This window comes from Pristis pectinata, chromosome 14 (assembly GCF_009764475.1).
Source record: "Pristis pectinata isolate sPriPec2 chromosome 14, sPriPec2.1.pri, whole genome shotgun sequence".
NCBI classification, from domain to species: domain Eukaryota; kingdom Metazoa; phylum Chordata; class Chondrichthyes; order Rhinopristiformes; family Pristidae; genus Pristis; species Pristis pectinata.
The window spans coordinates 23,958,713-23,975,088 of record NC_067418.1 but is presented as its reverse complement, the minus strand read 5'-3'; the positions used below and the strand labels follow the sequence as shown (position 1 = coordinate 23,975,088).

Here is a 16,376-nt window from a genome sequence, read left to right as displayed (position 1 = left end):
GGAAATGTTTTTGAAAGTGAATAAAATCCAAGACTTGGATTAAATAAATCCCAGGCTGTTAAAAGAAGAAAGGACGGAAATTGTGGAGGCTCTGACCATCGTATTTCATCCTCTGAACAATGTTACAGCACTGAAGAAATGCTAAGATTGTGCTATTGTTTAAAATGGAGGATTTCAATGTAAAGATGTTTCAGGGTGGCTGTGTGGTTGCCAGTGAGGAGAAAAGCTTTAAATGGCAGAAAGATTTGTCGGGTTTTCCCCTCGAGGGCGGTAGGGGTCTGGAACCCCCCGCCTGAAAGGCTGATGGAGACAGAAACACTCATCACGTTTAAAAAGTACACAAAGAACCATGACCTCCAGGCCAATGCACAAAGGGTGAAGGGTGAAGGGTGAGATTAGGCCCAGTTACTCTTTTATGAGCAACACAGACAGGATGGGCTGAATAGTCTCCTTATGTCATAGTCATTGGCATGGAAACAGGCTCTTTGGCCCACCAAGTCCATGCTGACCATCAATCACCCATTTTTGCATTAATCCTACGCTAACCCATTTTATTCTCTTCACATCCCCAGCAACTCCCAATTCTACCACTCACCTACATATGAGGGGCAATTTAGAGTGGCCAATTAACTTATCAACCCACGTATTTTTTGGTTGAGAGGGGAAACTGGAGCACCCAGAGAAAGCCCACTCAGCCACGGGGAGAACATGCAAACTCCACAGAGAGCACCGCTGATCAGGATTGAACCCGGAGCTGTGCGGCAGCAGCTCCACTAGCTGTGCCACTGTGCTGCCCTTTCGTGTAACACGTTTTCCAGGATTCTATCATTATCTTATTGAATGGTGCAATAGACTTGAGAGTTCATGTGGGCTATTTCTAGTAACATTCCTGTCATTATAAAATACTGCATCCTTTATATTACTGGGAGCAATGCCACAGGGGAACTGGCAGCATTCAAAGACTCTGATAGATTGCCAGGGAATGAATTCTTTGCCACAACTCCCCATATTTTGAATTCAGGTTTTAAATCAGCAGCAGGAGGAAATTATAGAACAGGATGCAGGCACTTTCCCAAAGGGAGGGAGACAAAGTCACTCACAATTCCCTCTCATGCCTTCCCAGCTCATGAATGGAAAGAGCTGAGGCCAGGAGGCTGCTGTCTGTCTGTTCCTGGCTCGAGAGTGGTAGACTGCTCAGGAGACCAAATAAAGTGACAAAGCAACTTTCAAATATGGGTGTGTGTGTGTGTGTGTGTGTGTGTGTGTGTGTGTGTGTGTGTGTGTGTGTGTGTGTGTGTGTGTGTGTGTGTGTGTGTGTGTGTGTGTGTGTGTGTGTGTGTGTGTGTGTGTGTGTGTGTGTGTGTGTGTGTGTGTGCCTTGTGAGCAAGAGAGAAACATTCAAAGAGCAACTAACTCACTCAGCTCTGAAATGCTCCCAACACACGTTGCCAGTAGTGACTGCTCCAGGGTGCGGAGCTCCAGCTGGGCATAAGCATCAGCCCGTCCATCCTTGGCTGATGGCCCATTGTTGTATAAGCTGAAGTGGGCCGGCAGGGAGAGCACACCTGCAAAACAATGGAGAAGTCATATCAGCAACATATTCACCGGCCCTTACAGCCACTTACTTTGCAATCTGGATTACCTTTTGTCAGAAATCCGTCTTACAATGACATCACCTGCTGTTTAAGGCAATACTGCCTGTGCCACTTCCTGTGGCTTGCAGGACATTTTTAGAGCCAAACATTTAGTGCCTCAGGAGTTTGACCTTCCTGTTGACATCACTGGTTCACAACAAGAGTCCCTACCCACAGTGGCACATGGTCAATACTACACTGTTGACCTTACAAAGTACATCCAATTCCTTTTTATTTAAGGAATAAATAAACAAGGAATAAATATGGCTGTTGTCTACTTGCCTTCCATTGGATTCTTATTAAAATCTGACTGCTGTTTAAAATAATGGTTAAAAACTTGTAAATAATGCTCAAGGTAACAGAATGCTATGTTGACCCTGAATGTTGCCTTATGCCAAAAATAGCATCAACAGTGGTATATTTTCTCCCTGGTACTTTCTGTTTTCCTATCCTCCTCAACCCATAAACATGGTTTGAGGGAAAGTTGGTCAGACTCGCCAAGTTGCAAACTTCCAATAATAGCTTGGATTTTCGCTGTTGGCTTTGAGTTGTCTTGACTTATGTCAAGTATCTGGAAGCAAACAAGAAGAGCAGCAGCCCCATCCCACTGGCACTCAGCCAAGCGCAAGCTGTGATATTGTCAGCATCTGCCTCAACCAAGCAGCTCTAATGTGTACTCTGGATCTTTAGAAGTCAACAGAACGTGGACAATTGGGTGATATCAGGTTCTGATGGAATCAGTTGTGATGCTAATTGAGTAAAACCGAAGTGGTAGTTAACTACATACTTAATACTTGAAGCCTTTTTTCCCCCTCCTCATGCCTCTTTGCTGCCACTGAGTTTCTCCTGAGGTTTCAGCCAATTGGTCAGAAGTTTCTTTCCACAGATCCTTTTCTAGAATTGGTGGAAATCCCCTCATGCTGAGACATGGGAGCATCTGCAAGTGAGGCCTCTGTGCCAATCCACAAGTTTACGCAGGTATCTGTGGCCCACTGTGACTAGACCCAGCAGACAACCTGTGCATGCTCCTCATCCCAAAAGAAGCTGAGGCAGCAGACCAATGGCACCCACAATATGTCTCCATACCTCACAAACCACAAAGTTAGATCCCTCAGAAATATTCCAATCATGCCACGTTATGTTGTGAGTGGGACTGTGTCAAAGACCACACGCAAGCATGATCGACTGCCAGTTTGCTATTTGGCACTGTGAGCTGCTGCCAATCACAACTATTAGCCCTGATACACCAGCCTGGCATCGACTGAGAAGGAGCTGCCTTCACCGCATGTGGGTCAGTGGAGAGCTACATGCAGAGTTGTAGCTTCTGCAGCTGCCATGCACAAGTGGGCTGAGAAATCCAGTCACAGCTTCACCTCCTAACAGGCAGCGAACAGTGCAGGGCGTGGGGGACGGTGGGAGCAACCCTCCTGACAACCACTTTGCTTCTCAGGATGTGACAAAACAGCCACTCGATATTCCCATTTGTTTCTAGATCTCTCAAATCCACCAGCAGGACAAGTTTCCACCTCCAATCCTTCCGCCTTAGTCCTTACACTGGAGCCGATGGTGAATTGTACTCTTCAGCAGCTCTGTAAAGCTGTGCAAATAATTTTCTGGTTTGACAAATATCCCTGCTCACATAATATGTTGGTTGAATTCACTCAAATGAATTTGACATGGTGGCAATGAAGTAACAAGCTTTCTGCATTCAAATCTGAACAGGAATAAAATGTGGACATGTGGTAAAACTGTGAGCAAAGAATGCCAAGAGGTAGGATGTGTAAGATATTCAATAACAATAAATCATTGGTTGAATTTAAAAAGGCAAACTTTTTTGTTGCTGTTGCTCTATTAATCTTCTATGTACTTTTAAGCAGCTCCAGAAATAAAAATTCTAATGCATTTGCTCTGATTTGTTGGTCTATATATTACAGCCAGCCAGGTGCTGTGGTTTTCAGTTTGTAAGTCTAAAGGTGGCCATATAAACAGAAGCCCTTTCATAAGCCTACAAGGTTGGTGCTACGTGACTATTAAAGCCATAGTATCCCTTGCAATATGGACTCACTGCTAGTTTCATGAACTGAGAAAGAATGCAGCAATCTTTACTGTGAGTGTGATGTTTTAGGAGATCCATCTGTTAGGAATTATTGAGAACAGCTGAGGAGATGGCACATTTCAGAAGTTCAGTTCAGCAATAAAAATTCTACAGTGAAAAACAGTGGTTCAGATGACTTATTCAGTGCCATTGATGATTTTGAAGCTTTTCAAAAGGGAAGCCAAAATTCTGACTGGAGAATTAGATGTTAAACAGACCCAAGTTTGTGTCTTGCCATTATCTATGTGAAACCATAATCCAGAAGTAATCATACAGATATGGTTATCAAACCCAACTATTTTACTTCCGGTTTTACAGAACTGAAACACTATTAAATTGGTAAATTCAATCAGCAAACAATATAATTAATTTACTCTTAAAATAATTAACATTTATTATTAGAAAACTAGTATAACTGCTGAATAACACAAAATACAGTAGATGGGTTTTTTGTGCATTGTACACACGAGCAGCAATGTGATGTTGACCACAATACACATCAAGGACGGTTATTAAGGGCTGAGACTTCCCAAATTACTGATCCCTCTCCACCTTCTCAACTACAGTTCCTGATCCAGCCCTTCCCCACATTCCCAACTACATGTCCACGATCAATTTCCCCTCCATCCCACTTGTTTGTCCCTGTAAACTGCACCCCCTCCCCCCCAACCATTCACAAAATCTGTTTGTTGAGTGCCCGTTACCTACCCATGGTCCCACCAGTACACCCTGCCCTTCTCCCACACCTGCAACCTCCAGGGCTCTGACGACATTTTCAGTGAAGGACCAATGATCGAAAAGGTCATTGGTGTCCAGCTGCTGCATCCACTGAGCACTCACACGGGTGTCTCTGGCTTCCTCAGACTATTTATATGCAAATGTTCTTTTAACTCGCTGAGCTCTTCCTGCTAGAAGAAATGTTGCTTATGAATTACAGGTAATTAGAAGGTAATTAGAAAGCTGTCTCCAACAGTAATGTTTAGACGACATTGAGAGCATGTAACTGTGTACACCAGTCCACTACAATAAAGAATTTTTAAAATATTCACCCACAGTACTTACTGCATTAATAGGTCCAAGACTATTGTTAATTACTGGTCCACTCAAAGGGTTTACGACAGGAAGGGAGAGCCTCTCTCATTTTGCAGAGAGCCTGGAGATCTACTTGATAATCAGAGTTCAATTGCCTGTAGCGGTGTCAGTGGAATGCTACGTGATGTTGTATCAATGACCAACGCATGGCTCATAGCCCAAAGATATGATGCCATGCATCTTTGTTTGGAGTAAGTGTCATTCTTCCAGCCTTTCCTGCTTCAGTAGGAAAATGGTCAAGCCTTTAAGCAGATTATCACATGCACCAATGCAGTTGCCTTTCCCAAAGGTTCAATGAAAATGCTTATTTTTCAATGTGCTGCCAAAGCTCACTGCTTGGGATTGTACGATGACACAAATGAGATTCTGTTCAGTGAACCTCTGCATTTTTAGGGGCAGAACGAAAATTCGCAACAAAAATGGGCATTACCCTAATGACAGTTTCAAGCATCAGAGCTAGAAAAGGTCATTGGCAATGAAATGCAACCGGTAAAGCCCATAATGGTTGATTACTCTGAGGAATGTCAATCTGACTGCAAGTTATAACAACTGCAGTAAAATGCTTTCAGTATCAGAGGGTGGGAGTGGTTGTGGACGAAGGGAGTGCGGTGGGAGTGTTGAGAAATTTGATTCGTTAAGAAGCCATGGGGAGGACAGATCAGGGTTCCAGTGGGGTTTAGAAGGTTGTGTGATGGTGGTGATCAGTGGGGGGGGGGGGGGCATGGCCTTGACAGTATGAAGGGTGGGTGAGCTGATTTGAAGGGTGGGAGTTAAGGGGAAATGAGGTTGGGAGACTGGGACTTGGACCAATTGCAGTGTTACTGAGCAAGAGGGTAAGTAGATTGCACCATTAAGGGTTCAGAATCTCAGGGGATCACACGGCTTGGGCCTCTGAGCTTTGCTGGGAGGAACTTGAAAGCTCAGAGGCCCAAGCTGTGTGATCCCCTGAGATCTTGAATCCCCAATGGTGCAATCTCCTTACCTTCTCTGCCCAGCAACACTGCAATTGATCCCACTGCAATTGTGGGAGAGATTTGTAGGTGTGAATTCAGTACATTATGGAAAGTGTGGGACATTTTTTACGGAATCCCAATCCAGCGTTGCCTTGTGAAGTTGTGGCTGTCCTGGGAGTGCCCACCAATGGTCACAACAGGGTGGGGGTGGGGGTGGTGGTGGGGGGGCGTTGGGGAGACAGTCACCCTGCAATACTCGATAAAGAGCTTGCACAAGAACCTAAGTAATTTGATGCTTGTGTGATTCAGACGCATCAGACATACCAATGAACCACTTGCCAGGAAATGGCTGGTTAGTAAAGCGTTATTTTTATACACTGGTATCTCAGTAAGCTCGCAGGATGCATTCCCAGGAACAGGGGTGTTCATGCAATCAGTGCCAAAGGGGCCATTGTAGCATTATATGTAGAAAGATCTGTTACTGACAGTGCTGCTGTGCTGAGAATCTGCTGCCCTCCCAGCTGTTGGGGTGGACCTCGGTGTGAACACTGCCCTGCCTGCTGTTGGGGTGGACCTTGGTGTGAACACTGCCCTCCCAGCTGTTGGGGTGGACCTCGGTGTGAACACTGCCCTCCCAGCTGTTGGGGTGGACCTCGGTGTGAACACCGCTCTGCCTGCTGTTGGGGTGGACCTCGGTGTGAACACCGCTCTGCCTGCTGTTGGGGTGGACCTCGGTGTGAACACCGCTCTGCCTGCTGTTGGGGTGGACCTCGGTGTGAACACCGCTCTGCCTGCTGTTGGGGTGGACCTCGGTGTGAACACTGCCCTGCCTGCTGCTGCGTACTACTGAGCCAGGAATCAGCAATAAATTGCCCAACAATGGTCACTGGCCATTGCTTGTCACCACAGAGGAACTTCCCAGCTGGAGGAAGCAGAGCAGTCAGACAAAGAAAGGGCTGCACAGCAGCTTCTGTCACATCCAACAGGAAATGGCGAGAGTGACCATGGGATCTGGGACGTGTACCAACACATGCAGCAGGTGGTGCCAGTACCCAGCAGTAGCCGCACATCTCAGTGCTGAATGACCGCACTTCTCACCCCAGCCCACCTAACAGCAGCCTCCCCACACCGAGCCATGGGGCGATTCATTGCCAGGGGAGCAACAACAGTGTGCAGCCCGAATGAATGTCTTTTTTAAAGTAGGAGAGTGTCCCAACTCCAGGACCAAGAACCCTATAACAAATCAGCACTCTGCAAAGTAGTACCAAGTGGGTTAATTGTTACACTACACCAGAACATTTCCTTCTGAGAACTTTGTATATTTCCTCTTTAAGACTATGATAGTTATGAATGTGCCAAGTGTCTTGAACGTGGCAATAAAGAAAATCTGCTGTTGTCTGCATTGTGCTCAGGAGTGAGTCTGTATAATTAACCACAGATACAAAGGTTTAACAGAGTAACAAGAATGAAGGAGCGAGGAACACAGTTGTTGTTAGCTTGAACATTTTGTCTGTGTGATTACTACCCAAAGCAAACTCAAATGCAGTCACAGGATTTCTTACACCTGTTTTTGTAACCGAGTCAGCCTGCCCCTTTTAACACTGCTTCTGAGGAGTCAATAATTTCTTACATCTGATCCAATCAAACCAAATCTGTGCAAGATAACCAAGGTAACACGCAACACGTGCACTGCACCTTTGCTGAGTTCATGCACTATTAAGTCAGCAACAGGCACACTTAATCATGTGCCATTCAAGGTGCATTCCCAGCTGTCGTGAATCCCAGCCCTCTTGAAGACTGAACGGGACAATGACAGCATTTGGAATCACAAGTGATGTAAGAAAAGTAAGAAAGTACTCCTGGTACAGAATAGTTATGCATCATTGTCACCGTATTACTACATAGCAGCAAAAACTGTAAGTAGCTGAGAAAATTGTATTCTGTCGTAGAAAGCAAGGAGGAAAAGAAACAATTTATCAATATAGCAGGCTGAGAACCGGCCAACAAATGTAAAAGTAAGAGCTGAAACAAAGACCATTGAATTCATATCAAAGCAACTTGGAAGGAAAGTTTTAGAAAAGATGTCAAACCGTCCAAACTAATATCATTGCCAACTTTGGAGAACTGAGCACTTGGTGCAAGGCCACAAGATACTGCTGTGAATAGGATCAAAGGGGAAAATAATCATGAGGGCAGAATGCAAATCAAAACAGTCATTGGAGAACATCACCAGCATCAGTGAATTAATCAGAACTCACAGCAATGTCTTTATCGACATGGATCTACCCCCACAAAGCACAATGTCCGGCTGCAGGGTAAGCATTGTAAGTCACATAGAAAACCTAACCATTTCACCAAATGAGTCCTTCAGAACTCAAAATGTATATAACAAGTGTTGACGCTAATGCAGAAGTCAACATGATTCTGTTGATACCAAGTATGCAAATGTTAATTCATCTCATTCAGCGCACCGAGCCACAGGTAGAAGTGAACATTTGCAACTCACAAATCAATGTACTGGTGGAGACAGATGCATACATCAACCTGATGAGTGAGCAAATCTCAAACAATCTTAATGTTGTCCCATTCTAACACAGCAAAGAAAAGCTAAGGCAATTCTGTATTACACTTTATGATAATTTTGGAAGTGTTTTCTTTAAACCATGCCTCAATGTGAAAGCTATTAACCTGGCATATCCACAGTGAGATCACAGCTTCATATCCGAGTTTGAACTGAAGGAATCAGGGACATCTTTGATTCTCTGCCTATATCCCAAATCAGAGTAAAGAACAGAAACCTGGTTAATCTGGTTTCCACCTTTAACAAGTTATTTGTGAAGTGGGAACAGAATCAGCAGCAGTTTCCCATTCTTTTTCAGGTAATATTTCAGTTAAGCTCAAGACAGGAAAGGTCTGTTTGTGAATCAGTTGATGCTCCAAATCCAGTTTAATACAATGTGAAGCTCAGCACATTCATGCTGGAAATCCTGGATTATGGATCAGCTATGTTGCTTTCCTTGCTTATGTGAAAAATGCCACAAAGACACCATTAAGAGTTATATAGTACATTCACATTCCCAAGCAACAAGGTCATAGACTGCATCAACCACTATGACAGCAGTATTCCCTTGTTGACATTAATAAACTTAACTCTCTATTCTGACTCTTACTCTGGATTAACCCATACAGTACACAAAGTAAGGTGAATGGAAGCTAGTCCAGAGTTGTGAGGTGATAACCCTCATTAGATCTGGTCAGGGAGAAGGACTGAAGTTGTGTACTGCTGAAAGGTTGTTTTCTGAGAACTTGTCAGACCTTCAGCAAGGCCTGCAGTCAAGACATAAAAATAACTGGAGGCACAAATTTGAATGCTGGCAAAAAATTGGTTGTACTGAATCAACTGCCTGTTATAGCTCCTGCGCAATTTTCCGTTTGACAAGGGGACGATCGACGTTGGTGTATATGATGAACTGCCTCTATACATCCATTCCTTTCCTTTCATTTTGAGACTACTTTATAACTAACACAAATAAAATTTGTATTTGCAGTAAAGTTCAAAGTAGTTTGTCATTAATTGTCAAAAGGAATGATTTGGTAGTGAAGAAAATGCATAGTAAGGGTTTCCGTATGTTCCTGTTGAAAAAAAAGATGCATCAGATCCTGAATTTATGAGCTCCTCTGCTCTATGCACTGGCTTTGATTACACTGAGATGATGCATTTTATTTAATATGCCTTTTCCAGATGAGGTGCAGATGGTACACATCATAGAATTAGCCTCTTTCCCATGTTTGCTGAAGTTTCATGAACCAGTTAGGTAAAAACTGGAACAGTGTGATGTCTTAGCTGCCGACAATATCTCAATGTACACGGAAGGTAAAAAGGGAGGGAATTCAAACCAACTGGATGGTAAAAGTATTCTTTCTCCCTTTCAAACAAACACTCTAATCTCCTGTGAAGATGCATGTGGAAGTGAAACTCAAGTGTAATCTTTGGGTGGTTGGGGGGTGGGTGGGTGAGATTGATGGATAGGAGATTTAGAGAACAAATGTACCAGAGCATGCTAACTGAAACAAATGCCAATAATGAAGTCATACATTCTGTCCATATATTTATGTATTATACTTTGAATTCTTGTACATATTGTAAACTTGTCATGCTGCAATTACATCCTCTTGTACTCTACTGGGAGAGTAGAACAGTATAATAAGTTTACATTGGCAGTTTTGATAAAAATGTGGACACAGGGATTTCTAATGGCCGGAAATCCCAGCAGTGAATGCAGAATTAAGTTTTTAATGTGCTATTAGATGATCCCTGCAGTCCCAGTCTCTCTTTCTCTGCTGCCTGCAAGTCGCTGTTTTCCTGTCTTGTTTCCCCCAGTGGTGTGTCTTTTGGCCCAGCTCTTTATTTGTGGCTTTCTTCTCCGATCTCTTCTAATTCACACTCATTTATCTTTTTACTTTTCAGCTGGCTGCAGAGGTGGAGAGGGAGCTTTTGATGAGCACACCATGTTACGAAGGGGAAAGAAGCTGCTAATGAATGCATCTGGGATGGGGCACGGCAGGAAAAGAGAAGCCAACTTCCCATTCGTTTCCCCAGTCACAGTCCCGAAGGTTTCCCAGGCTCCCACTGATTCCCAGAGCATCACCACTGTACCTTCTCTGTCCTCTTCCAATTATCCTTGCCATTTTCCTTTTGAATTAACTTAATCCGTGAATCATCTAATCCCTTTCCCCTTTCCCCTTACCTTCTCATTTGCCATTCTCTCCTTTAGTCTCCTCTAGGATATCTGGTTAAAGATCAGGTCTTCTCATGTCACCTCATTCCTTCAGTCTCCCTTCCAATTGAATTCCCTCAGAGAATCATTGTTTTCTTTCAATTGCAATAACTTTATATTAAAAAAAATTAACACAACTAGAATGAGAAGAGGTTAAAAAGTTCTTCTGTTGTTTGTGCTAAAGATATGCAACATTTGCACTTTGAATTCATTGACTTCAACAAAACTAATACAAATTGAAGCTATTTATAAACTAGTCATACTGCAAAATACACTGAAAACCTTAGACCTTGTTTAACAAAACTCAAGTTTGTAATGGTGAACTAAACTACAATTAGATCAGAAAACTAATTTCATGCACATGAACTAGAATTCCTTCACATGAATATTTCAAACTAAAGGATTTTGATAACACTTATAATACTCCACCTCAATCACACTGCTACATATCTATATTCAGCACTCTGCATGTTATTTAGCAAATTAGTTAAAAACTGTGCATTGTGTTTCCTGCTAACTTATAGTGATTGGATGCTCAGACAACTTGTTCTGGGACAGCAGAATACCGAGTTGGCATTGGACAGTGGCTGCAAACTCTCAGGGGGTTTTCTCACCACAGAAATCACTAGCTTTCTGGTGGTCAGTGATGCACATTTCACCAGTATGGCTGGAGGTAATCGAAGCCTGGAGACAGATGATGGATACATATCAACAGCCCATGTAAGGAAGCCACTTAAGAGCTACTGCACAAGAGCAAGTTCAATACCAAAGTAACAAGAAGAGTAATTCAGTCATAAGTAGGACCAACACCCCCCATCCCCATCTTTGTACTTTCAAATATTATTTGCTTTTCCCACCACTTCTGAATACTAATTCACAATTTTAATAACTGTACATCAGTTCTTTATCCTGCTCTATTTCAATTAAATTGTCATTTCATAAGTAAATTGCACTTGCACTGTTTCTACATAGTCCCATGATTTACATTCATCAACAATTAACTTCATCTGCCACTTCTGATGTCCTGGAACCAAACCAGTCCAGATTCCAGCGCAAGAGTTAGCCTTCACTGGCCATTACAAACAATTTTCTGTAGTTCCATCATCTAATGTCATTTATAAAAATTGCAAATCAAAGCAGTGCTAGTACTGATGCCTTCAAAACCCCATTCAGATACTCTGCCCATCACACTTCTACCCTGAAACTACTCATCAGTCCGATCTAATATCTTATCATCTATCTCATAACACTCTGTTGACGTTTACACTTTTGCGCAAAAATGTCACTTTGTCCAAAAACCAAAGTACATTTTGGCCATTGATTCAACCTACCTACTAAATTTGTAGGCTCACGGAAATTCTATAAATTTAAACAGATATGGCCCATTTATTCTGAACACATTCTGACACCATAATCAATCCTTCTTGATGATCCTTTATTCAATTGTTCAGCTGTCTCAAACACTGGAAGGATAAATAGGTGTGAGAAAAAGAGAGAGGGAGGGGTAAAAAGCCTTGGGCAATATAGTCAATGAAATAACCAGAGCAGAGAGATAAATTGGAAGTAAATGCCACTCAGTACAAATGTATAAAATGGATCAATAAAGATTTTCATCTGTTTTGTTGACCCCTCCCAAGTAGGTTGAAATGAAGTAAAAGTTATACTTTTCACTACACTTTAAACATCATGCTTTAAATCACTTGCATTTATATAACACGCAGAATAGACAAGTCTTTGATCCAATTCCAGCTCTCCTGTGGAAGCACTTTGCAAAATTCCTTTCCATTTGGCCTTGCCTCTAATCCATCTTAACAGACATTGTATCTAAGAAAGAAAACAAGTTCCTTATAGATGACGGGCCCACTAAGTACAACCTATTTTGAAATTCCCTCCAGGTCTGAACATACATGTCAATTAATGTTCAGTTTTATGACAGAAGCAACATAGGTGAGTTAAAATTCCACATTCCCTATTCTTCACAGACATGTGCTGATAATTAAATCTGGCATCATTTAAATCATCTCAACTGGTGTTAAATATAGTGTAATCTGACATTTTTGTAAAATTGGTTCAAGTACACAAGAAAACCAGGTAAATAAAAGTCCATTTTTAGCTCCAACTCACATCTAAGTAAAAAAATAAACCAACAGATTTTAAATAAGCATCACACTTTGGTGGAAAAGAAGCCAAAACAACACCAAAAGTTCCAAATGTTCCAGAAAGCAAAACAGGTCACAGAGCATTGCAATCAAGGCTACAGTCTGTGGATAAGGTACTAAAATGATACTCCTCTGACTGATACAGTGAGTTCTAGATATCAGAATTTTATAGAAAGTTACAATACCTGGAAGGCTACATCGAATTACTTTTACTTAATTTTCAGCCCTGTTGATTGCTTTCTTTACCTCAGTTGGCTATCGACCCTTGCATTTTCATAGCATTAAGAAATGTGGGGATAATGCAAGCTGCAGGTTTTACAAGGAATTGTGCAAATGCTTCTGGAATTAGTAGACTTGGGGCTTGTTCTTAGTGATGTACAACACATTGGAATTAACAACGCCAACCCCCAGCCTCACAGTCACACTGCCCTCAAGAACTCCCACCATCATCAGCAGCCTCACACAGCAGCCCAACTGAGAATGAATGATTGAAACCAATTTAAACACTAGCAGCCAGGTCTCACTGGCAGCTTTGGGATTTGACCTAAAACAATGCAGTTGCCTGCTCCATCGCTTAAACTACTTGGATTGAAGATAGTTTTACAATTCTATTAGGATTTACAGTCCTGCTGGTGGAAGCCGACCGAGGCAGCTTCAAGTTTCTTAAAAGAGTAAAGAATATCCTGCAGGCCAGTTGCTTTAAAAAGAGGCTAGAGAGGAGTCTTTTATTCAGACATTTCTTAAAAAAACACCAACTTTCTGTTGAATTAGTCCTAGTGTTAGATGTTCAGAAGTCTGTACTGCAGCAGAATTGAAGTTACGGTGACAGAAGCTGTAAATTCTATTTAGTTTCCCTTTGCTTTGAGCATTCCCAAGTGGAACGCTATTCAACAGCCTGGCAGTTTACCAAGGCCATCACACCTTCCTGTTTGTAAAGTGCAAAGTCATTTTATTACTGCTGAGAACAAGTTTTTTATTCACCATAACATCCTTTGGAATAATCTGCTTTCAAATCCAGCAGGACTACTGTGTTTTTTGAACAAATTCAAAAGGATAATGTACAATTTTTGATTTATGCCATAAGTTTGAGCACGTAATTTAGCCTGATTCTCCAACACAGTACAGAACAGCTTGCTAACCATTTAGCATCTATCGTGAACGTTATCCTTTGGTTGAATTGTCGAGATAAGGTCCTTCTCACGTACGCCTTGATTGAAAGATCAAATTTTACTGATCAAGCAAGAATGAGAAGTTTTCTCATTACCCTCCCAACCCAAACCAGATTAACTGGCCATCCATTTCATTGCATTTGCTGTAAAAAAAATATCTGGTGCATTTTCTTGATAACATGCTCTGTACTTCAAAGTAAATGATTTCACTGTAATTACATTGAGGATTTTTTTTCCCTCTGAGAGAGTAAAGCACAGCATGAAATCAAGCCCATTTTTTTTTTAAAAAGACCCACCACTGTGGCCAACTCCTAAATGCTCACAGAAATGACCCAGAACACCACATACTACAAGGGCAATCAGGGATGGGCAATAAATGCTGGCCTTTCCAACCAAACCCAGATCCTGAAAAATAAATAAATAACTTTTATGCAATACACCCCTTTTTCACTCTAAAGGCATTTTGACAGATTCTTTGTTATGATACTAGTTTTGATTGTGCCCACTCATGTATTTTGGAATAATTATTGTGGGAAGAGATGTATAGTGGGATTCCCGATCTGAAATGCAATAGATAGCACACAACTATGGAGGATGGAAGGTGTGTTGTCACTCCTGCAGGGGAGAGGGAAATCTAAAGGACAGATTGGCTTGTGAAAACTGCCCAGGCAATAGATGATGCATAATATGGTTGAGTGCATAATTACCTTTATATTAGATCTCCGTGTCCATGTCACCTTGACCTCTCAGAAGCTATCTGCTCTCTGCCTGCAGCCAAGTTTTAATTTCAGTCACCAGAAAAAGTTATGAGATTGCAATAATCTCATGTTAGACAATCAAATGTTAATTCCCAAATACTTCAAGCTGTAAGAACAAAATTTCCCTCAGTTGCTATTATCTATGAGATTTAAGGATTTATGGTGATAGAAATAATTTAGTCAAATGCTAAAGATAGAGATGAAAGTAAACAACGTCTTGTCCTCTCATTATGTACGAATTCCATGGTAAATTCCTGACTTACCCAAAATAATGTCTGTTGCATTAGGTGTGTGAGTGAAGACAGCATGTTTGTTCTGGGGATTAATACACATACAGTTTGCTTATAGAACCATACAGCACAAAACAGGCCCTTCGGCCCACCATTTTAGAAATTAATTATTAATTAATTAATAATTTTAGCAATTATTCCACATGTTCACAGATTTAATACCATGGACAACTTTCAAAGCACATTTATCAAAATAAGAACAGCACACACAACTACTGCCTGAAGATTAGAAATATGACCTATTTTGTGGCTTTGAATATCAAATAAAATAATTATAACACTCTATGAGCAGAATAAAGATGGCAAAACATCTCCATAAGTCACCTGTGCTGTATTGCTCTATAACTCTGTATAACTCTATATAAGGGCGGCACGGTAGCGTGAGGGCAGCACGGTAGCGTAGCGGATAGCGCGACGCTATTACAGCGCCAGCGATTGGGGTTCGATTCCCGTCGCTGTCTGTAAGGAGTTTGTATGTTCTCCCGTGTCTGCGTGGGTTTCCTCTGGGTGGTCCGGTTTCCTCCCACATTCCAAAGACGTATGGGTAGGTTAATTTGGGTTTAAAATGGGCGGCGCAGACTCGTTGGGCCGGAAGGGCCTGTTACCACACTGTAAATAAAATTTTTTTAAAAATTTAAAAAACTCTATAGAAACATTTATTTTATTGGTGAATAATTCAGGTATCCTGTGGGTAAATTTTAGCCATTAACTAATTTTGTTTTAAACTTCTCATTGTTAAAATTGAAGGCATCTATTAGCTTTGAGCCATATCTATCCAGTGTCTTTTCTGCAGTGATGCTGTAACACCTTCAACACGATGACACAGTAGCGCAGCTAGAGCCACTGCCTCGCAGTCCCAGAGACCAGGGTTCAACCTTGATCTCAGGTGCTGTCCAAGTGGAGTTTACATGTTCTCCCTGTGACTACATGGGTTTCCTCTGGGTGCTAAGGCTTCCTTCCACATCCCCAATACATGCAGGTTGGCAGGTCAATTGGCCACTGTAAATTGGCCCTAGCGTGTAAGTGAATGATAGAATCTGGTGGTGGGGGGGGGAGGGGGCAGGAAATTGGTGAGAAGGAAGAAAAGGGATTAATGTAGGATTAGTGTAAAATGGATAGTTGATGGTTAGCACAGACACAGTGTGCTGAAGGGCCTCTTTCCATGCTGTATCTCTCTCTGACTCTATAACCTTGTGCAGCAGTTTCGAGATGCTATATTGAGCCAATAAGGAGAATGAACCAATTTTCTAAGTTTCCACTGAGACGCCGGCCTTACCTGGACCACTGTGACAAGGCACCAAGTAACAAAAGCGGACAAAATAACTGCATAAATCCTCCCCATTTCCAAATGCTTCAGTTCAGTGAAGCTAGCTCAGTGTTACTGCTCACATTCTCCCAACTCAGCGCAAACCCTCAACATCCTCTGCCTCCATCCCCACAAGTACCGT

General features: G+C 42.0%; 1 protein-coding gene across 1 annotated transcript in view; it reads right to left on the bottom strand.

The window, feature by feature from the left end:
* LOC127577808 (ankyrin repeat and BTB/POZ domain-containing protein 2-like) overlaps positions 1-16,376 on the bottom strand; it is a 157,547-nt gene that overhangs the window by 43,126 nt on the left and 98,045 nt on the right. The window contains exon 3 of the mRNA XM_052029386.1: positions 1,419-1,565. Coding sequence (XP_051885346.1) covers positions 1,419-1,565 — 147 coding nt within the window. The remainder of the gene's footprint in view (positions 1-1,418; positions 1,566-16,376) is intronic.